This window comes from Tamandua tetradactyla, chromosome 14, assembly GCF_023851605.1.
Source record: "Tamandua tetradactyla isolate mTamTet1 chromosome 14, mTamTet1.pri, whole genome shotgun sequence".
Lineage (NCBI taxonomy): Eukaryota > Metazoa > Chordata > Mammalia > Pilosa > Myrmecophagidae > Tamandua > Tamandua tetradactyla.
This window is the reverse complement of record NC_135340.1, coordinates 57,736,939-57,763,509: the sequence shown is the minus strand read 5'-3', so window position 1 is coordinate 57,763,509 and position 26,571 is coordinate 57,736,939. Positions and strand designations below refer to the sequence as shown.

The 26,571-nt window shown below is 36.3% G+C and overlaps 1 protein-coding gene across 14 annotated transcripts in view; it reads left to right on the top strand.

Moving 5' to 3' along the window:
* The window catches only part of TP53BP1 (tumor protein p53 binding protein 1), a 194,699-nt gene that overhangs the window by 106,620 nt on the left and 61,508 nt on the right, over positions 1-26,571 (top strand). For 12 of the 14 annotated variants that reach the window (XM_077127642.1, XM_077127637.1, XM_077127640.1 and 9 more), the window contains 3 exons: positions 3,803-3,860; positions 12,910-13,002; positions 16,597-17,077. In XM_077127642.1, the coding sequence (XP_076983757.1) occupies positions 3,803-3,860; positions 12,910-13,002; positions 16,597-17,077 (632 nt within the window). The remainder of the gene's footprint in view (positions 1-3,802; positions 3,861-12,909; positions 13,003-16,596; positions 17,078-26,571) is intronic. The other 2 variants (XM_077127643.1, XM_077127638.1) reach the window with 1 other exon arrangement.

The following is a 26,571-nucleotide window of genomic DNA, read 5'->3' as shown; positions in this document are numbered from 1 at the left end:
TGATAAGGCATTCAAGCCAATTCACCTGGGACAGAACAGTCTCTTCAATAAATGGTGCCTAGAGAACTGAATATCCATATGCAAAAGAATGAAAGAGGACCTGTATCTCACACCCTATACAAAAGTTAACTCAAAATGGATGAAAGATCTAAACATTAGGTCTAAGACCATAAAACAGTTAGAGGACAATGTAGGGAGATATTTTATGAAACTTACAACTGGAGGCGGTTTTATGGCCCCTAAACCATAAATTTTTATTTACAATTGCAAAAAGATGGAAACAGCCAAAATGTCCATCAACAGATGAGTGGCTAAACAAACTGTGGTATATACATGTGATGCAATATTATGCAGCTTTAAGACAGAATAAACTTATGAAGCATGTAATAACATGGATGGACCTAGAGAACATTATGCTGAGTGAGACTAGCCAAAAACTAAAGGGCAAATACTGTATGGTCCCACTGATGTGAACCGACATTAGAGAATAAACTTGGAATATGTAATTGGTACCAGAGACCATCAGGAGTTAGAAACAGGGTAAGATAATGGGTAATTGGAGCTGAAGGGATACAGACTGTGCAACAGGAGTAGATACAAAAACTCAAAAATGGACAGCACAGTACTACCTAATTGTAATGTAATTATGTTAAAACACTGAATGAAGCTGCATCTGAGCTATAGTTTTTTTTGTTTGTTTGTGTGTTTTTTATGTATATTTTTTGTATTTTTAATTTTTATTTTTTTCTCTATATTATCATTTTATTTCTTTTTCTGTTGTCTTGCTATTTCTTTTTCTAAATCGCTGCAAATGTACTAAGAAATGATGATCATACATCTATGTGATGATATTAAGAATTACTGATTGCATATGTAGGATGGAATGATTCCTAAATGTTGTTAGCTAATCTTTTTTTAATTAATAAAAATAAATAAATAAATAAATAAATAATAAGGGGAACAAATGTTAAAATAAATTTAGTTTGAGATGCTAGTGGTAAATAAATGTGAGGGGTAAGGGGTATGGTATGTATAATCTTTTTTTTTTCTCTGTTATCATTTTATTTCTTCTGTTGTCTTTTTATTTCTTTTTCTAAATTGATGCAAATGTTCTAAGAAATGATAAATATGAAACTATGTGATGGTATTAAAAATTACTGATTGTATATGTAGAATGGAATGATATCTTAATGTTTTGTTTGTTAATTTTTTTTTTTTAATTTATAAAAAAAGTTAAAAAACAAACAAACAAACAAACAAAAAAAACCCTTAGGGAGGAAGTCATGTTGAATGCTAGGCCTTTTGTACCAAACCGTTAACCAAGTTGTGAATGCAAAGGAAACGTTCTTGAAGAAATTAAACATGCTACTATAGTGAACACATGAATTATGTATGAGAATGCACAAAAGCCTTTTGCTGTTATGGAAAAAGTTTTAGTGGTCTGGATAGAAGATCAAAATAGCCACAACATTCCCTTATGCCACAGCCTAATCTAAGCAGGGTCCTAACTCTCTTCAATTCTGTGTAGGCTGAGAGAGGTGAGGAAGCTGCAGAAGAAAACTTTGACGCTCATAAAGGTTGGTGCATGAGGTTTTACGAAAGGAGTTTTCTCTGTAACATAAAAGTGCAAGGTGAAACAGCAAGTGCTGATATAGAAACTGCAGCAAATTACACAGAAGTTCTAGCTAAGATCATTGATGTTGGTGGCTATACTAAACAGCAGATTTTCAGTATGTACATGATGCACTATTATTTGGAAGACGATGCTATCTGGACTTTCATAGTTAGAGAGGAGAAGTCAGTGCCTGGCTTCAAAGCTTCAAAGGACAGGCCAACTCTCTTGTTAGGGGTTAATGCAGCTGGTGACTTTAAGTCAATGTTTACCATTTGAAAATCTATTTACCTTCCTGAAAATCCTAGGGCCCTTAAGAATTACACTAAATCTACTCTGCCTGTGCTCTCAAATGGAACAACAAAGTCTGGATGACAGCACATCTGTTTACAGTGTAGTTTACTGAGTATATAAGCCCACTGTTGAGACCTACTGATCAGAAAAAAAGATTCCTTTAAAAATGTGACCGTTTGTTGACAATGCACCTGGTCACTGAAGAGCTCTGATGGAGATGTATGAGAGGAGTGTTGTTTTCATCAGTTCTGCAGCCCATGAATCAAGGAGTCGTTTTGACTTTCAAATCTTATTATAAATGAAATAATTTTGTAAGGTGATGGCTGGCATAGATAGTGCGTCCTCTGATGGATCTGGGTAAAGTCAGTTGAAAACCTTGTAAAAGGATTCACTATTCTAGATGCCATTAGAATGGTGAAGATCTATGAAGATCATTTCTTCATAGGAGGAGATCAAAATATCAACATTAACAGGAATTTGGGAGATGTTGATTCCAACCCTCATGGATGACTTGAAGGGATTCAAGACTTCAGTGAAGGAGGAAACTGGAGATGTGGTAGAAATAACGAGAGAACTGGAATTAGGAGTGGAACTTGAGGATGTGACTGAACTGCTGCCATCTCATGATAAAACTTGAATGAATGAGAGTTGCTTCTTATGGATGAGCAAAGAAAGTGATTTCTTAAGGTGGAATCTACTCTTGGTGAAGATGCTGTGAATATTGTTGAAATGACAACAAAGGATTTAGAATTACATAAACTTAGTTGACAGAGCAGCAGCAGGGTTTGAAAGGATTATCTCCAGTTTTGAGAGAGGTTCTACTGTGGGTGAAACGCTATCAGACAGCACCATACACTGCAGAGACATCTTTTGTGAAAGGCATAGTCTATCAGTGCTGCAAATTTCATTGTTGTCCTATTTTAAGAAATTACCACAGCCTCCCCAACCTTCAGCAGCCACTGAAGTGGCTGTGATCGTTTAATTAACTGTGATCGTTTATTAAAGGCGATCACATCAGTAAATATTACTACCTCTCTTCGTATTAGAAGCACAGTATCAGGCACTGTACTCAGAGTATTAAAAACCAATGAACTTAATCCTGATTTATACTAATTTATTAATGAGGAAGCTGAAATGTGGAATGATTTTAAGTAGTTTATCCCCAGGTAGGACTACTCAGGGACTGGACCAGGCCTTTTTTGGGGAGCCAGGGCTCTAAACACTGAACTATAGCTGTCTCTTTGATTGACTGTTCAGATTATGTTGGGTAGTAAATATTTTATAAGTGTTTAAAATGTTTAAAAATGTTGAGGGTTACTTACTTTAAGGTTGGAAAAATTGTAAGTGAGCAAATTTAAATGCCTTGACATTAGTGACTTTGCTGTGAGAATGTGAGATTCTTTTCAGTATCACTCTTAATTGTTTGTTGCAGTTTATTTCTTGAAAATGTGTTTTAGTTTTCGGATATCTTTCCCAAAGCACTATTGGGTGCCTTCTATTTGTGGGTGCTCTTAAAATTGCATCTGTTTAAAACGTGGACATCAACTGAAACATTTTCCTGTGTGATTTTACTTCCTGTGAAATGCATTGTGATTCAGAAGAAGTTTAATTTCCATTTTTAAATGTTACTGCTTAGTAATTTATTTTATTGTGTTTCTCACCATACAGATAAGTCTTCTATAAGAAGTTTGAAAGAAAATTGACTGAAGTGAAAAAAAACTTGTACTGTCAAGTTATAAGAAATCTTGTAATGTTCACTTATTATTCTTACCTATTTCTGTTTCATTTTGTTAGAGAGTTAGGGTAAGATAAAGTAGAGCCGGGTGGAGGTTTTTAGGTATGATACTAACTGAATTCTGTTTCTTTTTCCTTTCTCTCCCTGCTTTTGTTATTCAGAGCCTGCAACTGATGAAAGAAAAAATGGATCTGCTGCTATTGCTGAGCCTGTTGCCAGGTAACCAGAGCTGGTTGCTATTTAGAGGAGTTCAATACAAAGCCACTGGGAATGAGGGGAAAGATGATTTATAAACAGGAAAAATTTTAAATGAAATACTAGCATAAGGGTTTAACAATATGTCGAATCAATTGTTGGCTTTTTTTTGTTTTGTTTTGCATGGTGGGTGTCACGTTCATTCTTTTTTCCATGTGACTGTCCCATTATTACAGCACCATTTGTTGAATTTTTGTTGTTGTTGTTCTCATTGTTTTGTTGTTGTTGTTTTGGGAAAGTGCTTGGGCTGGGAATCAAACCCAGGTCTTTGGCATGGCAGGCAAGAATTCTACCTCTGAACTACCCTTGCACCCCCGATCAGTGGTTTTTCTGTTAATACTTTAAGAGCAATCATACTTTTGCTATACTTAGAACTAAGGTTGTTTTTTGTTTTCTCTTTTATTCATGTGAGTGTTTTCTTTTTTCTTTTTCTGTTGATGAGACTGAGATTTTTGTTATTATTGGTGAGGAAATAGAAGGTTTAACAAGAGGTTACTATGGCATTGTTCCTTCTGAGATCCCATATGCCACAGGGCATTTTCTGTTCTGCCTGCCAAATTAACTACTGTATTGAGCTGTTATTTTTGCGTTGTCATGAATGTTGTAATGGTTTCTGTATGAATATGACTCCATAGTGAGGCTTGGGTGGTTAAGATTTGCCGTCTAGTGGTTTTGAGCATAAAATTGTTTCATTTATTTCGGCATGAGTCACCAGCATGAAAATACTAACAGCAGTTGGTGAAGTATAGGTGAAGAGTCTTAATATAGATCAGCAGCCTAGGTACAAGACAGGCTGGAGTGTTGAGGATTATGGCAGACTGAACATGTGCCCCATTTAAAAGGGTGGTGGCCCCTGTTGAACTGGCTTGATTGTTGCCATGCAAGAATGTAATTTTACTCTTGCCAATTCTTTATACTTTAGGAGAGAAATCTGGAGTTTTTAAAATAAAATTTCCTGCTTGGTGGGTCAAATAAAACATGTCTATGGATGATGTTAGATAGTCATGAATTTCTGACATGTCTGAATCCTTTGATCTGTTCTTAGCTGTGTATTAAAGAGGTTGGTTTCATATTGTTCTAGTTTGCAAGCTGCCGGAATACAACGTACTAGAACTGGAACAGCTTTTGAAAAGGGGAATTTATTAATTTGCAAGTTTACACTTCTAAGGCTGAGTAAATGTCCAGATTAAGGCACCAACAAGAGGTTACCTTCACTCAAGAAAGACCAGTGGTTCCTTCTCAGCTGAGAAGGCACATGGCAACATCTGTTAGCTTTTTCTCCCGGCTTCTTATTTCATGAAGTTCGCTTAGGGGCATTCTCCTTCTTTTCTAAAGGTATCTGGCTGTGGGCTCTGTTGTTTCTGGTGCCTCTGAAGCTTTTTCCAAAATGGTTTCCTCTTAAAGGGCTCCAGTAAGCAACCCCACCTTGAATGGGTGGAGACACATCTCCATGGAAACCATCTAATCAAAAGCTGCCACCCACAGTTGGATGGGTAACAGCTCCATGGAGACAGTCAAAAAGCTCCCATCCAACAATATTGATTGATGATTAAAGAACTTGGCTTTTCTGGGGTACATAATAGATTCAAACTGGCATACATATCTATGGGCTCTTGCATATTAATTTGAAAGTCCTCACTCACCAAACAGTCCTGTATGGTATTTTTTTTTTTTTATTCTAGCAACATTTATACAACCTAAAATTTGCCCTTTAACCACATTCACATATTTAATTCAGTGCTGTTACTTGCATTCACAATATTTTACTACCATCCCCTTCATCCATTATTTAAGCATTTATATCATTTCATATAGGAACTCTGTACATTTTAATCCTTAACTTCCATTGCCTATCCCCACCTTTATTCTAGATTCTGACTCTGGTAACCTTTATTCTAGATTCTGTCTCTACGAGTTTGCTTATTCTAATTGTTTCAAAATAGTAAGGTCATTCAATATTTGTCCTTTTTATGTCTGGCTTATTTCACTCAATTTTAATCTTCAGGACTTATCCATGTTGTCATATGCGTCAGAACTTTAATGTTTTTTATAGTTGAATGATATTCCATTGTATGTAGGTACCATAATTTGCTTTGCCTTTAGTCCGTTATGCACACTTCTGTTGCGTCCATCTTTAGGCAATTGCGAATAATACCATTATGAATATGAGTGTGCCAGTATCTGTTCAAGTTCCTGCTTTCAGTTCTTCAGGATGTTTACCTAGTAGTGGTCATATGGTAGTTCCAAACTTAGCTTTCTAAGGAGCTGCGAAACTGTCTTCCAAAGCACCTGAACCATTTACATTCTCACCAGCAGTGAATGAGTGTTCCTATTTGTCCATATCTTTCTAACACTTGTTATTTTCTGATTTTCTTTAGTAGGAGCCATCCTAGTGGGTGTGATTTGCATTTCCCTAATGCCTAATGATGTTGACCATCTTTTCATATGCTTTTGGTCATTTGTGTATTCTTTGCAGAAATATTTATATCTACTCAAGCTTTTTGCCCATTTTTAAATTGGATTGTTTGTCTTTTTGTTATTGAGGTGTAGGATTTCTTTATATATTCTGAATATTAAACCCTTATTTGTGGCTTTCAAGTATTTTTTCCCTTTCTCTAGTTTCTTTTTTTTTCATGGTTGTCTGTTTTTATTTTTGTTTGTTTTATTGTATAACATATATACAAAACAAAGAAAAAAGCAATAATTTTTCAAATCACTTTTTAGCAAGTAGTTGCAGAACAGATCTAGAGTTTATCGTGGGCTCCCAGTCATTAACTCAGATTTTTCCTCCAGAACACTGGAGGCTAGAAAGATTTTTTTTTTTGGTATTACCACAATCGACTTTTTTTTTTGTGAAAAATGACATATATACAAAAAGCAATAAATTTCATAGCACATCACAACAATTAGTTGTAGAACAGACCTTCTCTGTATAAACCCTACCATCATCTTGGATCTTTCTCTCTCTTCTTAGGGGTATTCAGGCTATGGCCATTCTAACTTTTTCATGTTGGAAGAGGCTATTGGTAATATGGAATAGGGGAATGGAACTAGTTGATGTTCTGGAGAAGCTGGCCCTTCTGCATTTCAGGGCTTATCTGGTCCAAGGATCCATCTGGAGGTTGTAGGTTTTTGGAATGATACCCTTAGTACATGGAACCTTTGTATAATCTTATATAATGCCTTAGGTATTCTTTAGAATTAGCATGAATGGTTTGGGTTGGGGTTTGTCAGGTTATGATACTAGCAATGTCTAACTGAAGCTTGCTAATATTTTGCTGAGAATTTTTGCATCTGTGTTCCTTTTTGGAGATTGGTCTGTAGTTTTCCTTTCTTGTACCATCTTTACCTGGTTTTGGCATTAAAGTGATAGCGTCATAAAATCAATTAGGTAGTGTTCCTTTTTCCTCAATTTTTTGGAAAAAGTCTGAGCAGGATTGGTGTTAGTTCTTTTTGGAATGTTTGATCAAAAATTCCCCTGTGAAGCCATCCAGTGCTGGAGTTTTCTTTATAGGAAGATTTTTGATGACCAGTTGAATCTTTTTACTTGTGATTGGTTTGTTGAGATCTTCAATTTCTTCTTAAGTCTGTGTAACTTGTTTGTGTGTTTCCAGGAATTTGTCCATTTAATCTACGCTGTCTAGTTTGTTGGTGTATAGTTGTTCATAGTATCCTCTTATGATTTCTTTTATTTCTTCAATGTCTGTGGTAATGACCCTCCTGTCATTTCTGATTTTATATCCAAAGAGATATCTCCTTGTGATTTCTTCTGTTTGCTTTGAGGTTAATTTGTTGTTCATTTTGTAGTTCCTCCAGATAAGCAATTAATTCTTCGATTTTTGTTCTTCTCCCTCACTTTTTTTTAAAAATATTTTTATTGATAAACAACAAACAAACACAAACATTCTAAACATACAAACATTCCATACGTGGTGTACAATCAGTGGCTCACAATATCATCACATAGTTGTGTATTCATCACCATGATCAGTTTTTAGAACATTTGCATCACTCCAGAAAAAGAAATAAAAAGAGAAAAGAAAAAACTCATATATATCATACCCCTAACCTCTCCCTCTCATTGACCTTTAGTATTTCCATCTACCCAATTTATTTTAACCTTTGTTCCCCCTATTATTTATTTTTTTAACCCATATTTGTTACTCATCTGTCCGTAGCGTAGATAAAGGGAACATTAGATACAAGGTTTTCACAATCACACAGTCACATTATAAAAGCTTATATCATTATACAGTCATCTTGAAGAAACAAGGCTACTGGAACACAGCTCTATAGTTTCAGGTACTTCCCTTTAACCACTCAAATATACCATAAACTGAAAATGGTTATTTATATAATTGCATAAGAATAATTTCCAGAATTCCTCCAGACAAGACCTCTTGTCTCTGTTTGAATCTCTCAGCCACTGACACTTTATTTTTTTCTCATTTCTCTCTTTCCCCTTTTGATTAAGGTTTTCTCAGTCCCTTGATGCCAAGTCCCAGGGATTTGCATATGAGCACCTGCCTGGTGTGGCAGCTAGGCGCTTGCACCGGGAAGTGGGGCAAGGGTGTGCGCATGTACGGGGAAGTGGGGGACCGGGGTGGGGGTGCAAGTGCTCACAGGGTAGGGGGGCGTGTTGCAGGGATGGAGGGATTGGTGCTCAGAAGTGTGGGTGCCAGGCCAGCCAGGACTTGGATATATGCAGGCTCCAATCTAGAGAGATGGGTCCCTGCTGTGAGAGTGGACAGATCTCAGAGGTGGGCAAGGTGGGTGTGTGTTTGTATTTGGATCTGGGTGTGTGGGGTCACTGGTTTGTGCCTGTGCAGAGTTCAGGGAGGTTGGGTGTAGCTAGGATGCACAGGTGAGCCTCTGTAGGGGGCCAGGAGGGTGAGGTGGGGCAGGGTATGGGTGCAAAAATTCCAGGAGGGATGGTGCAAGAATGTGAAATTTTCACTGGAGAGGTAGGCGGAGCCAGGGGCAGGCCTGTTCAGGTGGGTGGGGTAGGGAGTGTGGCAGGGATTCACAATTTATACGGGTCAGGGCGGGGTTGCTTAGAGTGCTGGGGGGGGTGAGATTGGGTGGGTATGCCGTGGCGGGATTCAGGTATGTGGGGTGTGGAGGGTTTGGGGGAGCTTGGGTGGGTACAGCATGTTCATGCAATGCAGCTTAGTTCTTAGTCTCTGCCTCCTTGTTCGTGCACTTCTGAGGGCTCTGGGCCTCTGTTTGTAAAGGGGTGAGTTAGGCTATTTGCACTAGCTGGATGGTCTTTGGTTCTCTGCACCTCAGTTTCTCAGCTTTTGCAACCAGGCCTTCCCTATGTACTATAGAAGACTCAAGTCATTTACACCCTGGAATCACTGTCCTTGTTGCTTTTCTGTCCCTTCTCTAGCTGTTCCTTGGAACGGGTGAACTCAACCTATCCTATTCCACTGTCTTCCTGGAACTCCTCTGTTTACTTTTTAAAAATTCTTTTTTCTTTCTGATCCTGAGCCTGAATCATTTCAGTTGTAAATCTTTGTCCAATATCTCCAAAGTCTGATTTTCTTTATTGATGTTTTCTGGATTTTGTCTTGTTGCTTTTGATAGGCCGCCATTTTATGTTTGTTTGTCTTGTAATTTTTGTGGCATAAGGTACATTTTAATATTATAAAGTAGTGATTCTGGGATTTAGTCTCTGAGCTGTGTATTTATTAAATTTATATCCAACTAGTGATATATGATAGAGATATCCTTGAATGCCAGAGGATATTCAAAGGATTCAGATGATTCAAAAAAACAAAAACCAATAACAATATGGTGTGCACCTTTTACAGTCTTTTAAATTTGGGTCTTTGTTGGCTGGTTTTCACCTTCAGAGCTTAGCCCTCCTATTGAGAAGACCAACTGAAGATGAATGGGAAGCTCTACCTTTTCTTGTCCTGGGCTTGTGCTTACTTTCGGTTTTAGGAATTTCCCTGTTTATATGAATTCAAATGTCCCCTCTATTTCCTATGAGATGGGCTTTCTCCCCCTCTGTTGCATTACTGAAAGCAGGTAATCCTTTGTCATGGGCCACCTAACTTGTTTTTTGCATTGCTTTAGCTCTCTGCAAGCTTCTTCTTCCTGCAAGGCAGATTCTGGGAAGGTGAGTCCTAGGAAGTTACCTGGTTGAGTCTTTTAGATTGCCACCTGGTAGATTAGCAGGGATATACCTGCACCCCAGTATATACTTCTCCCTCTGGAACAGAACTAGTAACCCATAGTGGGAGCTCAGGTCTGTTCTATATCGAGCCAGGGAAAGTGGGAATGAGGGGGTCAATGGTCAGTGAGGGCTCTACTAGCTTTCCTTATTGTCATTAAAATCTGTGTTTTCTTTGTTCTTACCTAGTTACTGTAACCCTTTAGCTGTTTTCTGGCATTTTGAGTAATACAGTTTTACCAGTTTTTGTTATTCAGAGGTTCTGCTGGGGAATGGTACCCTGTGGTGGGTACCAGTGTCAGGTGGGCCCACTTAGGTTAAATCCAGTCTTGGTCAGCAAGATAATTTTAGACTTGGGTGGGTCAGTTCCTGGTGGACCCAAGAACCTTTTATTAACAAACTTTTAAGGGTTATCTTTAGTGTTACAGAACTCTAAAGTTGAAAAACTGCATAACTAGATAGTGATGAAAGTTAGTCACAGGTTTTTATCGTCACAGGAGCACAGGAGGAGCATCTTATGCTGCTATCTTGTTTTACTAGAAGCCGGAATATTGTTTTTTAAGTAGCTTCCATTAGAATATTTCAGTAATCATTGCTTCTTCTGCATTTAGGTGAAACAGTACCATCTATTTTTGTTTGTTTGTTTGCATGGGCAGACACTGGGAATTAAACCCAGGTCTTGGGCATGGCAGGTGGGAATTCTACCTGCTGAGCCACCATCACACCACCGAGTACCATCTATTTATTTATTTATTTTTATTCATTTTTGCATGGGCGGGCACCAGGAATTGAACCCAGGTCCCCGGCATGGCAGGTGAGAACTTTGCCTACTGAGCCTCTGTGACCCGCCCAGTACCATCTATTTTTAAGTGTTGCCTGGGATTGAAGTTTGTCCAGATCACTTGCTCTAACTATTGTTGCCTCAGTTCTCTTTGCCTCTTTCAAACAATATTTTTTTTTTATGGAAGGTATCAACCGTATACAAAAGTAGAGAAGAGTAGGTAGTGTTGAAAGAAAACTTCATGCAGCTTAGGATATCACAGCTTTATTGAGTGATTCATGAATCAGGCAGCATCCCATTCAGAAAGTGGAAGGGAGCTCTGCTGAGGGGATGTTAAGGGGGAACTTATATAGACCAAATATGGAAGCAAGTAAAGAAATGTTCTGTTTGGCTGATGTTGTTTTCATTTTATATAGAATGGTTTTACAAAGTGGGGAGCAGATATACATTGGTTAGTATGATAAGCTTTCTTTACTGGACTGAAACTGGTTTATCATCACGTGTAACTTATCTGCAGCTGTGTAGGATGGGCTGTGTTTTTTTTTTAGGAAACCCCTGCATGTCACTTGTTTTTGTTTTCTGGAAAAGCCTTTCTTGGAAAGGGGCTTCTTACCAGCATTGCCCAGTGCAGGTGGCCATTTTATTTTACTTAGCAACATTATAATGAACTACTATGTACTCATTGCCTTGCTTAAAAAGTTATTAACTCATGGCCAATCTTGATTCATTTATAAATACTTCTAAGCCCTCTTACCTTCCCCTCACCTCTGTTACTGGACAAAGGCCATGGTTTTTTTTTTTTGCTTAATGCGCTCAATAAACAATATCTGAGACATCAGGGTTTCAAAGAGGGTTTGTTACTAGACACATAGTAGGAGAGCAGATGGCCTAGCGGCCCAAAATTTGACTCCCAGAACTGTAGTAATTTGGATAGTTTTATTAGAGAAAAAGTGGCTAGGTTTAGGATAATGAGTACAGTGCCCCAGATGATGTAATTAGAGGTGATCTAATTATTGGGCATGTGCGGATTGATCACATGCTTAGTCACAGAATGTATGAACGAAAATGGCAAAAAGAGGTATAGATGACTAGTATGTAGGTTAAAAGTCTAAGCTACTGCACATAACAGGTGGGCCCACTTAGGTAAAATCTGGTCTCAGTCAGCAAGATAATTTTGGTCTTGGGTGTGTCAGTTCCTAGTGGACCCAAGACCCTTCATTAACAAACTTTAAGGGCTATCTTTAATGTTACAAGACTCTAAAGTTGAAAAACTGGATAACTAGTTAGTGATGAAAGGTAGTCACAGGTTTTTATAGTCATGGGGGCAGAAGATAAAGGCTTATGCAGCCATTACAGAGATCATTTGGGTATTTATGCCAGAAAGCAAAAAGGAATATTTATATAATGATTCAGTAATCAAAATCATCCCTTAAATCCTGGTTTCTTGGTTATACCTCCACTGATTTGTTTTGGAGTTACTTCTAGGATTATGTCATTTTAACTGTGAATAACAATGCTCTTTCTAAAAGATGAGGATTCTTATTTTAAACTTAACCAGAATATTATTGTACTTTACAAATTGATGATGAGTCCTTAATGCCATCAAATATTCTGTTTTCAGATTTCCCTGATTGCCTCATAAATATATTTTTTTGCTGTTAGTCTGAATCAGGATCCATACAAGGTCCATGTATTGAACTTAGTTAATGTCTCTCAAGTCCCTTGCAATCTGTGGAGTTCCTGTTCCTGGTTTTTTTTTCTCCTGGCTATCTGGGTTGTTTGTACTATAGAGTTTCCTACATTCTGGATTTTGCTGATTTTATCTTTATGGTGTTTAATATGGACCTTTATCCGTATTGTTGCCACTGAATCTTCTGTGAGAGTTTTTTATTATGCTAATGTGAAACAAGTGAGGAAATTGCATTTTGGTTTAAGGCCTCTTTGGAGTTTGGGATGCAGAGAAAGGATTTTATTCCCTCTGTACCTGAAAGGAAAATCTCCAGAGATACCTACCTTTTAAAAGTAACACATTGCACTTTAATTTTTATCAGTCCCCAGAAGACTGCATCTGTATTTAGCTGCATCTGTGACGCCCGGCAAGAGGATGAGGCTCAAAGTCAGGATTCCCCCTCCACATCTATCAGGCAAGCATTATTTTCACAGCATCTTTTGTGCTATATTAATTCACAAAATGGTTGGTACCAAAATCAAACATGTATTGCTATTATCTGGTGATCTTGAGCTTACTTTTTATCTGAGGGACTATGGCATAATCTAGATAGAGTCATAAATGAGATGTCATGATGATTTTTATTTAATGTTTTATAGATATAGAATTTTTGTCTTTACATGCTAGTTTTATCAGTTTGAAATGACTCATTCTTCATGAACACATACTTTCACATTTCTAAATTTTTTTTTCTTATTTTGGAAATAGTGTTTGCTTTTAGATTTTTAAATTTTCTTTAGTTTCCCATAGCTTACATTAAAAAAAAAATTTGGGCTGCTTATATAAAGTTATTTGGACTTGATGGGATTAAAGTTTCCCATAATTTCTTTACTTTCTATTTATTCCCTTAGAATAGCCCTGAAGCAGAAACAGAAATCTGACTTTAAAGGCATTTTTTTCCTCTATTTAAATAATTGAAAGGTAGCTGGTTTGGAATATATGATTCTCATATTTAATTTACATTAGTAAGTAATGACTGTAGGCATAAGCTTGTGTTTTCTTTATGAGGTGATATTCAGCTGGAATTCATTGAATTGTAATTGTAGAAAGTGTGTTTTGTTTGTCAGTAAGTATAGTTCTAATAGTGGTACTTGCAGCATAATTTTTATATTCTTTATCAGAATACTTAGAACAACACTTCAGTGCTTTTAATGGAATTTTAATTATTGAAAGTAAGCTTGTTGGTATTCTTGAAAGCTAAATAATCCAGATGCCAAGGAGCTTTTATCCTCTATTGTATTGAAAGCTTGTTAAGTGAAATGCCACTTGGTGAATTCCGAAAGTGGTGTAGTAATGGCCCAGCAGTTACTAAATTTATTGATGACATTGTATTGTCTTCCTATTATAATAGAATATCTTAAATAGAAGGGTGAAGATGGTGATATTATTTAACCTTGATAGAACAAGGGCTTGAGAATCCAGTTGGATTTGATTCCAGTTGCTCCACAGATACACCTATACTCAGAACAGAATGATTATGTTTATTAAATTTGGAGATTTATTCTACTCTGTTTCACTTTGGATTAATTTTATCCAGGATTTTTTGGCTAAAATTTGTTTTGTTGATAATCAATTTCTAAATCTGGGATATGGTAACCAGAGTAGAATTTTGTAGCCACAACTAGTGGAAAATAATTGTAAGGATTATAATTTATTGGATTTCTCTTGGCTTCTTAAGATTTCTTCTTTCTCATTTCTTTGGACATTAGTGAAAATTTAGTGGTAGAGTTTTCTTGGTTGCTTTATTCATTTAAGGATTCATAAACTTGGAAGGCAGGGGGAGCTATTTTTTTGCCATATGTATTGCAATTAAGGCTTTGTTTCTTACCTGCTATTCTATGTTGATTTTAATCAGAAAATCTTGTCAACCAAAACAATAAATACTAATCATGGGAAAGCAATTGTGAATGCAGTGTTAGTCTTTTGGTGCTACTGTGAGAATGACAGTTCTGATATTTGAGAGGAATCTACTGAATATTGCTTACATTACAATGAGATACCTTTTGGTCTTCAAAAAGAGAAGAGTTGTTCTGATTAACTCTTTGGAGAGCAACACAATAAGTAACTTGGTATTTGTCTCTTTAGGGGAACAAAATAAAAAATAAAACAGAACTTTGTTGTAGAAGTGAAATTCCATTCAGAAGTTCTATCCTGAGTAAAAAGTGCATGCTTGTGTTTAGTGTAGTTAACAGTGGTAATTAAGTTCTAGAAATGAATAATCAAGTCTTTTCTCTTGTAGTTTTTTACTTCACTGTCACTCAGCTATTAATATGTTTGATGTATTAAAGATTAAAACATGGGTATTCAGTTCATATAAAAGGTGAATTGAGTCTCTTAATTGCTTTGTCTTAGGCAGGTAATATTGCTTGAGCATCTGCTGTATACCTAGCACTGCACTATGCACTTTAAATACATGAAATTTAATAAACTTGTGTTTCCTGGTAATTGTGCTTTTACCTCTTCTCCCTTGGACTCTGTATCCTTATTGATTTGAGATTCCTGAGAAATAGGACATAAGCTACAACAACCAAATGTATATCAAGCTCTTCCTGGCTAGGACTCTATTACAAATCCTCTTTGATCTGTTCAAGTAAGCTGAACTAAACGATGAAGAAATCTCAGAAACTTTTCCATTGTTCCTTCTCTTTCAAAATCTAGAGCAGAACAAGCCTTGAAAGGCTCTTCATGCTTACTTTTCTTTGTCTACCAAGGCCATGTTGGTTCCTAAGAATGAGAGTTCCTCTCAAGTAGGAGACAACCCTTGCTCCATTTTTCTCTGACCAGACACTTAAGGCAACATATGACATGGTTTCTAGGCATCATACCATTGTAGGTGTTATTTTGCTGGATCTTAGTTTATTCCTTATAAAATGTGATTCGCAAAACTAAAACATATTTCAGATATGGTCTTACTATGGGCAGTTCAGAATGAATTCCTGTTATCTTTATTATGGCCACTATACATTTATTATAGACTAAATTGCATTAGTTTTTGTTTTTTGCTCTTGTTGTTTTGTAGTACATTGACTCTGATTGAGCTTATAAATTACTGAAAAGTTAAAACAATTGGGCCCTTTTCACATCAGTTGTTGCTTACACAATTAGTTTGTTTAATCTGAGAGTAGCTTTTTGTACTTAAAATCAATTGGGAGAATATTCTTTTGTTCAAAGTAAGGCTTTAATCATCTGTTTTATATTAAGTCCTGTGCTCGGTATTTTAAATATTAGGATAAGTAAGACAGTCCGCATACAATGGGAGCATCAAGTTTCTGCATGAACTGCTCTCTTGGAAATAGCTTGGGTCTTTTTATTCTGATGTGTTGCTTTTGATGTTTAAGAAGTCCGATAGGTACCTCAAAGCTTTATGGTATCTGGTTTATAGGAGACATTCAACAAATGCTTATAGGATAAATGTATGAATGAATCAGTGATACCCCAAATAGAAAGACTAAAGGAAAATAAATATTTTATATCTTAAGAAGTGTCTTTAAGGAACCAAGTCATTCTGAAATGATTAACTGTAGACATATCGGTATGGCTATAATCTCACCTAGAACTTTATTCTTTACAGAGTGGATTTCTTTTCCTAAAATTATTGGTCAGGAGGGGATGAAGCGTATCTAGAATGCTAGAAGTTAGTAAAACCAAAGGAGGCATCTTGATTAATTCATCTATTTTGAAGTAGATCTTTAAGCTGTCTTTTGTTGTCTGTAATTTCGCTAATGGCATTCTTTACTTCATTTTCCTGTGTCAAGTTTCAGAGTTCAGACCTAGTGATGGGAAAATATTTTATGATTGTTTTGTCATCATGACGAAATAGTTATCTCTGCTATTAGTTTTTCACAGGAGTGAAATTAGGATGAGAAACTTCATACTTTATATGCATGACCACCTTAGTTTCTCCCTTCCCCACATCTTTCACATTGTCAAAATATTCTTCCTTCCTGACAGTATTGACATACATGTTCTTGCTTATTTGACATTGCTTCCTTATGTGGTTGATTTTCAGGGGGAACTTGCTTCATTTTCCGAGTACTCAGGAAGAAAAGAAGGAAAATTTGGAGGCTGACAAGAGGACCAGGCAGAATGAACAGCTTTTGAAGCCCATTAGCCCTGTCAAGCACTCTGCTTCTCCTTCCTCCTGGCACATGGCCACACAGGAGCCATCTAGTCCTCAAGGAGAAGCAATGGAAACAGATGTACTAGATGGCCACAAAGAAGAACGGGTTAACAATCAGGATAAACTTAGTAAGGCCTTGTTTGAAAGGCCCAGCCAAAGTAGCATAGGAATCCAGACCGTAGAGCATTCCCTATGGGTCCCAGAAACTGTTTCAGCGGCAACCCAGACTGTAAAAAATGTGTGTGAGCAGGGAACCAGTACCAATGACCAGAATGCTGGAAAACAAGATGCTGCAATTCAGACGGACAGAGGGAGTGGTGAGAAACCATCCAGTGCTCCTGGGGATGATACAGAATCACTCCATAGCCAGGTAAGAGAATGTATTGGGTGCCTCAGGAGTCCAGGTTTCAACTCTCTGGCTTTCCAGAGAATTTAAGTTGTGGCACTTCTATTTAACAATAATTCTTAATAATTTTTATAGACCAGTGGCTAAAAGACAAAAACAATTTATCTAGGATGGAGATAGCATAGTAAATATTTTGAGTAGTCTTTTAGGGAAAATTAAATGATAGAGTTTGTCAAGTAGGTCTTTAACTGGAAAAGAAAACGAGGAAGATAGTCTGGATCGTTTAATATTCTGTGTTCAGTCTTTTCAGTCTGTTTTTTTGTTTGTTTGTTTTACCTTCCTTTCTACTATGGGGGTTTTCTTTCCTCTAAGTCTTATTTCATCCAGGAACTGAGAGACTAGAAAGTAAAGGTTGAGGGAGTAGAAGAAGCATGAAGAATAGTGTATCTCAGCATTGGAAGCAAAAAGAACTGTAACAAGAATAGAGAGGGAGATGGGGAAAAGTTCCCAGGTGGCTTGGGGCTTCAGAGAGTAGCTAAGGTTATAGATAATGGGAATAAAAAGATTGGAGCAGATGCAAGAGGAAGAACAGGTTCCTGGCAATACAGTATAATAGGGAAGTGAAGGTACAATAAGAATTGATTACGTAAAAGTGTAAGAAGTGGTGATATGTGCTAGCAAATAAGAGGAAGTTCCCAAAATTTCATGAAGTGGCGATGGAATCCATGGCAGGGAATATCTCAAGGTACTAAAGTTGATTAAATTGCCTTTTCAGATGCTGTGGTAGATCATCACTTGGAATCTGTCAAGGAAAGCTTTTCTAGTGATGTACTTCTCATTCTGATCATCTAAGTTGTTTGTTTTATAAAAATAACATAATATAGTTCCTATTTATTGAATATCTACAGTATTATTAGCATAGTGCTCAAGACAACCTTGAGGCTGGAATTTCTTATTCCCATTCACAGGTAAAGAAACAAACCTGAGGAAAGGTTAAATAACTTGCCCAAGATTTTGCTATCAGTAGGTAGCAAAACTGGAATTTGAACTCAGCATATCTGATTGCAGAATGGTATTCTTTCCACTGTACTCGGTGGCTTTTCTGTTTTTAAAATCATGATCTTTGCAGTCTTTTTCTGTTTATTTCCCTCTCCAGAAACCACAAAGTCTGTTTATATTAGACTTTTATAACTTATATATATATATAAAATATAGGTCTTATCTGTCAGCTCTTACAGATTCAAAATAGCATAGCCTTTTGGGTATAGTGGTCATAGCATATCAGACCCCTGTTTTGCTTTTATTTATTTTTATCCTGAAAGTGCTTGCGTTCTGCCACCTAGTAATTTGGCTTCTATGCTGGGGCTTTTTGTGTTTTTTTTTTGCATGGGCAGGCATCGGGAATTGAACCCATGTCTCCGGCATGGCAGGCAAGAGAATTCTGCCACTGAGTCACTGTTGCACTACCCTAGCTTCTATGCTTTTTTTTTGAAAGAGTTAAATTTAATCTTTTTTTCTTGTGGTTAGAAAAAATATATAAACATAAAAATTTCCATTTTAACCATCATTATCATTCTTTAAAGTCTACAATTCGGTGGCATTAATTACATTCACAGTATTGTGCAGCCATTCACTACTCTCTATTTCCAAAAACATTTTCATCACCCTACACAGAAACTCTGTACCCTTTAAGTAATAACTCCCCAATTCTCTTATTCCTAGACCCTGGTAACCTCTAATCTACTTTCTGTCTCTATGAATTTGTCTAGTCTAGATATTTCATGTAAGTGGAATCATATATTTTTTGTTCTTTTGTGTCTGACTTATTTCACTCAACGTGATGTCTTCAAGGTTTATCCATGTTGTAACATGTATCAGAATTTCATTCTTTTTTTATGGTTGAATAACATTCCATTTTAGGTATATACTATACTTTGTTTATCCATTCATTGTAGATGGATACTTGGGTTGTTGCCACCATTTGGCTATTGTGAATAATGCTGCTATGAAGATTTTCATAAAGTATCTGTTTGAGTCCCTGTTTTCCAATCTTTGGGGGTATACCTATATGTTTTTATACCTAGAATGGAATTACTGGGCATACGGTAATTCTGTACTTGGCTTTTGGAGGAACTGCCAAACTATCTTCCATGCTGGCTGTACCATTTTATATTACCACCAGCAATGTACAAGGGTTCCAGTTTCCCCACATACTTGTCAACACTTATTTTCCATTATCTCACTGTGGTTTTAATTTACATTTTCCTAATGACTAATGATGTTGAGCATCTTCTCGTGTGCTTATTTGCTCTTTGCACATCTTTAGAGAAATGTCTATTTGAATTCTTGTCCCATTTAAACGATTTTTTTTTCTTTTTCATGGGCAGGCACTGGGAATTGAACCAGGGTCTCCGGCATGGCAGGAAAGAACTCTGCCTGCTGAGCCACTGTAGACCACCTTCTTGTCCCATTTTTAAATTGGGTTGCTAATCCTTTTTTCCTAGGTTGTAAGAGTTATTTATATATTCTGGGGATTAAACCCTTGTCAGATAATGTGATTTGCAGATATTTTCTCCCATTTTGTAAGTTTTCTTTTCATTTTCTTGAAGCACAAAAGTTTAATTTTGTTGAAGTCCAGTTTACCTAATTTTTTGTTGTTTCCTGTGCTTTTTTTATTTTAAAGATTCCTTTATTTTTCCAAGTCTTCAAAGTAGGTTGTTGGAATTTTGATTGGTACTCTGTTGAATCCGTAGATCAATTTGGATAGAATTGACATCTTAACTGTATTTAACCTTCCTATCCATGAGCAGGGAATATCTTTCCACCTATTTAGATCTACTTTGATTTCTTTTAGCAATGTTACATAGTTTTCTGTGTACAAGTTCTTTATGTCCCTAGTTAAGTTCATTTCTAAGTACTTGATTCTTTTAGTTGCTATTTTGAATGGAATTTTTTCCTTAACTGACTTCTCAGTTAGGTCATTGCTTGTATATAGAAACATTACTGATTTTTGTGCATTAATTTTGTATCCCACCATGCTGAATTTATTAGCTCACGTAACCTTGTTGTAGATTTCTCAAGATTTTCCAAATATAATATCATGTCATCTGCAAATAGTGAAAGTTTTACTTCTTCCTTTCCAATTTAGATGCCTTTTAGTTCTTTGTCCTGCCTGATTACTCTAGCTAGAACTTCTAGCACATTGTTGAATAATCGTGGTGACAGTTGGCATCCTTGTCTTGCTCCTGATCTTAGGGGGAAAGCTTTCAGTCTCTCTCCTTTGAGTATGATGCTGGCTGTTGGTTTTTCATACATACCCTTTATCATATTGAGAAAATTACTTTTAACTCCTATCTTTTGAAGTGTTTTTATCAGAAAAGGATGTTGAATTTTGGTAAATGCTTTTTTAACATCAATCGAGATGATCATATGATTTTTCCCTTTCAGTTTGTTAATGTACTGTATTACATTAATTTATTTTCTTGTGTCGAACCATCCTTACATTCCTGGTATAAATCCCACTTGGTCATGGTGTATAATTCTTTTAATGTGTTGTTGGATTCAGTTTGCTAGTATTTTGTTGAGAATTTTTACATCTGTGTTCATTAGGGAGATCAGCCTGTAGTTTTCCTTTTTTAAAGTATCTTTTTTTTTTTTTTTTTAAAGAGAGAGGGAGGAAGGGAAGGAAAGACAGAGAGAAGGAAGGAAGGATGGAAGAAAGGGAAACATCTTTAAACATTTTCTTGTTTTATTATATTTTGTTTGTTTGTTTGTTTTTTACATGGGCTGGGGCCGGGAATCGAACCGAGGTCCTCCGGCATGGCAGGCAAGCACTCTTGCCCGCTGAGCCACCGCGGCCTGCCCCTTTTTTAAAGTATCTTAATCTGGTTTTGGTATTAAAATATTTGTTTCATAAAATGAGTTGAGTTATGTTCCTTTTTCCACAATTTTTGATAAAGTATGAGCAGTATTGGTGTTAGTTCTTCTTGGAATGTTTGATAAAATTCCCCTGTGAAGCTATCTGGCCCTGAGTTTTTCTTTGTAGAAAAATTTTGATGACTGATTGAATCTTTTTTTTTTTTTTTTTTTTTTCAGAGAACTTTTCCATTTTTTTTTTTTTTTTTTTTTTTTTTTTTATTAACGGAAAGAAAAAAAAGAAATTAACACAACATTTAGAAATCATACCATTCTACATATGCACTCAGTAATTCTTAACATCATCACATAGATGCATGATCATTGTTTCTTAGTACATTTGCATCAGTTTAGAGGAACTAGCAACACAACAGAAAAAGATATAAAATGTCAATATAAAGAAAAGAAATAAAAGTAGTAGTAATAGTAAAAAACAACAACAACAAACAAACCAACAAGCAAACAAAAACAAAAAAAAAACCCTATAGCTCAGATGCAGCTTCATTCAGTATTTTAACATGATTACTTTACAATTAGGTATTATTGTGCTGTCCATTTTTGAGTTTTTGTATCTAGTCCTGTTGCACAGTCTGTATCCCTTCAGCTTCAATTACCCATTGTCTTACCCTGTTTCTAACTCCTGCTGAACTCTGTTACCAATGACATATTTCAAGTTTATTCTCGAATGTCCGTTCACAACAGTGGGACCATACAGTATTTGTCCTTTAGTTTTTGGCTGGATTCACTCAGCATAATATTCTCTAGGTCCATCCATGTTATTACATGGTTCACAAGTTTATCTTGTCTTAAAGCTGCATAATATTCCATCGTATGTATATACCACAGTTTGTTTAGCCACTCTTCTGTTGATGGAGATTTTGGCTGTTTCCATCTCTTTGCAATTGTAAATAACGCTGCTATAAACATTGGTGTGCAAATGTCTGTTTGTGTCTTTGCCCTTAAGTCCTTTGAGTAGATACCTAGCAATGGTATTGCTGGGTCGTATGGCAATTCTATATTCAGCTTTTTGAGGAACCGCCAAACTGCCTTCCACAGTGGTTGCACCCTTTGACATTCCCACCAACAGTGAATAAGTGTGCCTCTTTCTCCGCATCCTCTCCAGCACTTGTCATTTTCTGTTTTGTTGATAATGGCCATTCTGGTGGGTGTGAGATGATATCTCATTGTGGTTTTGATTTGCATTTCTCTAATGGCCAGGGACATTGAGCATCTCTTCATGTGCCTCTTGGCCATCCGTATTTCTTCTTCTGGTAGGTGTCTGTTTAAGTCTTTTTCCCATTTTGTAATTGGGTTGGCTGTCTTTTTGTTGTTGAGTTGAATAATCTCTTTATAAATTCTGGATACTAGACCCTTATCTGATATGTCATTTCCAAATATTGTCTCCCATTGTGTAGGCTGTCTTTCTACTTTCTTGATGAAGTTCTCTGATGCACAAAAGTGTTTAATTTTGAGAAGCTCCCATTTATTTATTTCCTTCTTCAGTGTTCTTGCTTTAGGTTTAAGGTCCATAAAACCACCTCCAGTTGTAAGATCCATAAGATATCTCCCAACATTTTCCTCTAACTGTTTTATGGTCTTAGACCTAATGTTTAGATCTTTGATCCATTTTGAGTTAACTTTTGTATAGGGTGTGAGAGATGGGTCTTCTTTCATTCTTTTGCATATGGATATCCAGTTCTCTAGGCACCATTTATTGAAGAGACTGTTCTGTTCCAGGTGAGTTGGCTTGACTGCCTTATCAAAGATCAAATGTCCATAGATGAGAGGGTCTATATCTGAGCACTCTATTCGATTCCATTGGTCGATATATCTATCTTTATGCCAATACCATGCTGTTTTGACCACTGTGGCTTCATAATATGCCTTAAAGTCAGGCAGCGCGAGACCTCCAGCTTCGTTTTTTTTCCTCAAGATGTTTTTAGCAATTCGGGGTACCCTGCCCTTCCAGATAAATTTGCTTATTGGTTTTTCTATTTCTGAAAAATATGTTGTTGGGATTTTGATTGGTATTGCATTGAATCTGTAAATCAATTTAGGTAGGATTGACATCTTAACTATATTTAGTCTTCCAATCCATGAACACGGTACGCCCTTCCATCTATTTAGGTCTTCTGTGATTTCTTTTAACAGTTTTTTGTAGTTTTCTTTATATAGGTTTTTTGTCTCTTTGGTTAAATTTATTCCTAGGTATTTTATTCTTTTAGTTGCGATTGTAAATGGGATTCGTTTCTTGATTTCTACCTCAGCTTGTTCATTACTAGTGTATAGAAAAGCTACAGATTTTTGAATGTTGATCTTGTAGCCTGCTACTTTGCTGTACTCATTTATTAGCTCTAGTAATTTTGTTGTGGATTTTTCTGGGTTTTCTACATATAGTATCATATCGTCTGCAAACAGTGATAGTTTTACTTCTTCCTTTCCAATTTTGATGCCTTGTATTTCTTTTTCTTGCCTAATTGCTCTGGCTAGAACTTCCAACACAATGTTGAATAATAGTGGTGATAGTGGACATCCTTGTCTTGTTCCTGATCTTAGGGGGAAAGTTTTCAATTTTTCCCCATTGAGGATGATATTAGCTGTGGGTTTTTCATATATTCCCTCTATCATTTTAAGGAAGTTCCCTTGTATTCCTATCTTTTGAAGTGTTTTCAGCAGGAAAGGATGTTGAATCTTGTCGAATGCCTTCTCTGCATCAATTGAGATGATCATGTGATTTTTCTGCTTTGATTTGTTGATATGGTGTATTACATTAATTGATTTTCTTATGTTGAACCATCCTTGCATACCTGGGATGAATCCTACTTGGTCATGATGTATAATTCTTTTAATGTGTTGCTGGATACGATTTGCTAGAATTTTATTGAGGATTTTTGCATCTGTATTCATTAGAGAGATTGGTCTGTAGTTTTCTTTTTTTGTAATATCTTTGCTTGGTTTTGGTATGAGGGTGATGTTGGCTTCATAGAATGAATTAGGTAGTTTTCCCTCCACTTCGATTATGTTGAAGAGTTTGAGGAGAGTAGGTACTAATTCTTTCTGGAATGTTTGATAGAATTCACATGTGAAGCCATCTGGTCCTGGACTTTTCTTTTTAGGGAGGTTTTGAATAACTAATTCAATCTCTTTACTTGTGATTGGTTTGTTGAGGTCGTCTATTTCTTCTTGAGTCAAAGTTGGTTGTTCATGTCTTTCCAGGAACCTGTCCATTTCTTCTAAATTGTTGTATTTATTAGCGTAAAGTTGTTCATAGTATCCTGTTATTACCTCCTTTATTTCTGTGAGGTCAGTAGTTATGTCTCCTCTTTCATTTCTAATCTTATTTATTTGCATCCTCTCTCTTCTTCTTTTTGTCAATCTTGCTAAGGGCCCATCAATCTTGTTGATTTTCTCATAGAACCAACTTCTGGTCTTATTGATTTTCTCTATTGTTTTCATGTTTTCAATTTCATTTATTTCTGCTCTAATCTTTGTTATTTCTTTCCTTTTGCTTGCTTTGGGATTAGTTTGCTGTTCTTTCTCCAGTTCTTCCAAGTGGACAGTTAATTCCTGCATTTTTGCCTTTTCTTCTTTTCTGATAAAGGCATTTAGGGCAATAAATTTCCCTCTTAGCACTGCCTTTGCTGCGTCCCATAAGTTTTGATATGTTGTGTCTTCATTTTCATTTGCCTCTAGGTATTTACTAATTTCTCTTGCAATTTCTTCTTTGACCCACTTGTTGTTTAAGAGTGTGTTGTTGAGCCTCCATGTATTTATGAATTTTCTGGCACTCCGCCTATTATTGATTTCCAACTTCATTCCTTTATGATCCGAGAAAGTGTTGTGTATGATTTCAATCTTTTTAAATTTGTTAAGACTTGCTTTGTGACCCAGCATATGGTCTATCTTTGAGAATGATCCATGAGCACTTGAAAAAAAGGTGTATCCTGCTGTTGTGGGATGTAATGTCCTATAAATGTCTGTTAAGTCAAGTTCATTTATAGTAATATTCAGGTTCTCTATTTCTTTATTGATCCTCTGTGTAGATGTTCTGTCCATTGATGAGAGTGGTGAATTGAAGTCTCCAACTATTATGGTATATGTGTCTATTTCCCTTTTCAGTGTTTGTAGTGTATTCCTCACGTATTTTGGGGCATTCTGGTTCGGTGCGTAAATATTTATGATTGTTATGTCTTCTTGTTTAATTGTTCCTTTTATTAGTATATAGTGTCCTTCTTTGTCTCTTTTAACTGTTTTACATTTGAAGTCTAAATTGTTGGATATTAGTATAGCCACTCCTGCTCTTTTCTGGTTGTTGTTTGCATGAAATATCTTTTCCCAACCTTTCACTTTCAACCTATATTTATCTTTGGGTCTAAGATGTGTTTCCTGTAGACAGCATATAGAAGGATCCTGTTTTTTAATCCATTCTGCCAGTCTATGTCTTTTAATTGGGGAATTCAGTCCATTGACATTTAGAGTTATTACTGTTTGGATAATATTTTCCTCTACCATTTTGCCTTTTGTATTATATATATCATATCTGTCTTTCCTTCTTTCTACACTTTTCTCCATGTCTCTCTCTTCTGTCTTTTTGTATCTGACTCTAGTGCTTCCTTTAGTATTTCTTGCAAAGCTGGTCTCTTGGTCACAAATTCTCTTAGTGACTTTTTGTCTGAGAATGTTTTAAATTCTCCCTCATTTTTGAAGGACAATTTTGCTGGATATAGGAGTCTTGGCTGGCAGTTTTTCTCTTTTAGTAACTTAAATATATCATCCCACTGTCTTCTAGCTTCCATGGTTTCTGCTGAGAAATCTACACATAGTCTTATTGGGTTTCCCTTGTATGTGACGGATTGTTTTTCTCTCGCTGCCTTCAAGATCCTCTCTTTCTCTTTGACCTCTGACATTCTAACTAGTAAGTGTCTTGGGGAACGCCTATTTGTGTCTAATCTCTTTGGGGTGCGCTGCACTTCTTGGATCTGTAATTTTAGGTCTTTCATAAGAGTTGGGAAATTTTCAGTGATAATTTCTTCCATTAGTTTTTCTCCTCCTTTTCCCTTCTCTTCTCCTTCTGGGATACCCACTACACGTATATTTGTACGGTTCACATTGTCCTTGAGTTCCCTGATACCTTGTTCAAATTTTTCCATTCTTTTCCGGATAGTTTCTGTTTCTTTTTGGAGTTCAGATGTTTCATCCTCCAAATCACTAATTCTATCTTCTGTTTCTTTAAATCTGTCGTTGTAGGTATCCATTGTTTTTTCCATCTTTTCTACTTTATCTTTCACTTCCATAAGTTCTGTGATTTGTTTTTTCAGTTTTTCTATTTCTTCTTTATGTTCAGCCCATGTCTTCTTCATGTCCTCCCTCAATTTATCGATTTCGTTTTTGAAGAGGTTTTCCATTTCTGTTCGTATATTCAGCATTAGTTGTTTCAGCTCCTGTATCTCATTTGAACTATTGGTTTCTTCGTTTGACTGGGCCATATGTTCAATTTTCTGAGCGTGATCCGTTATCTTCTGCTGGCGTCTGGGCATTTAGTCAGATTTCCCCGGGTGTTCGACCCCACAGGTTGAAAGATTTTTCTGCGCAGTCTCTGGGTT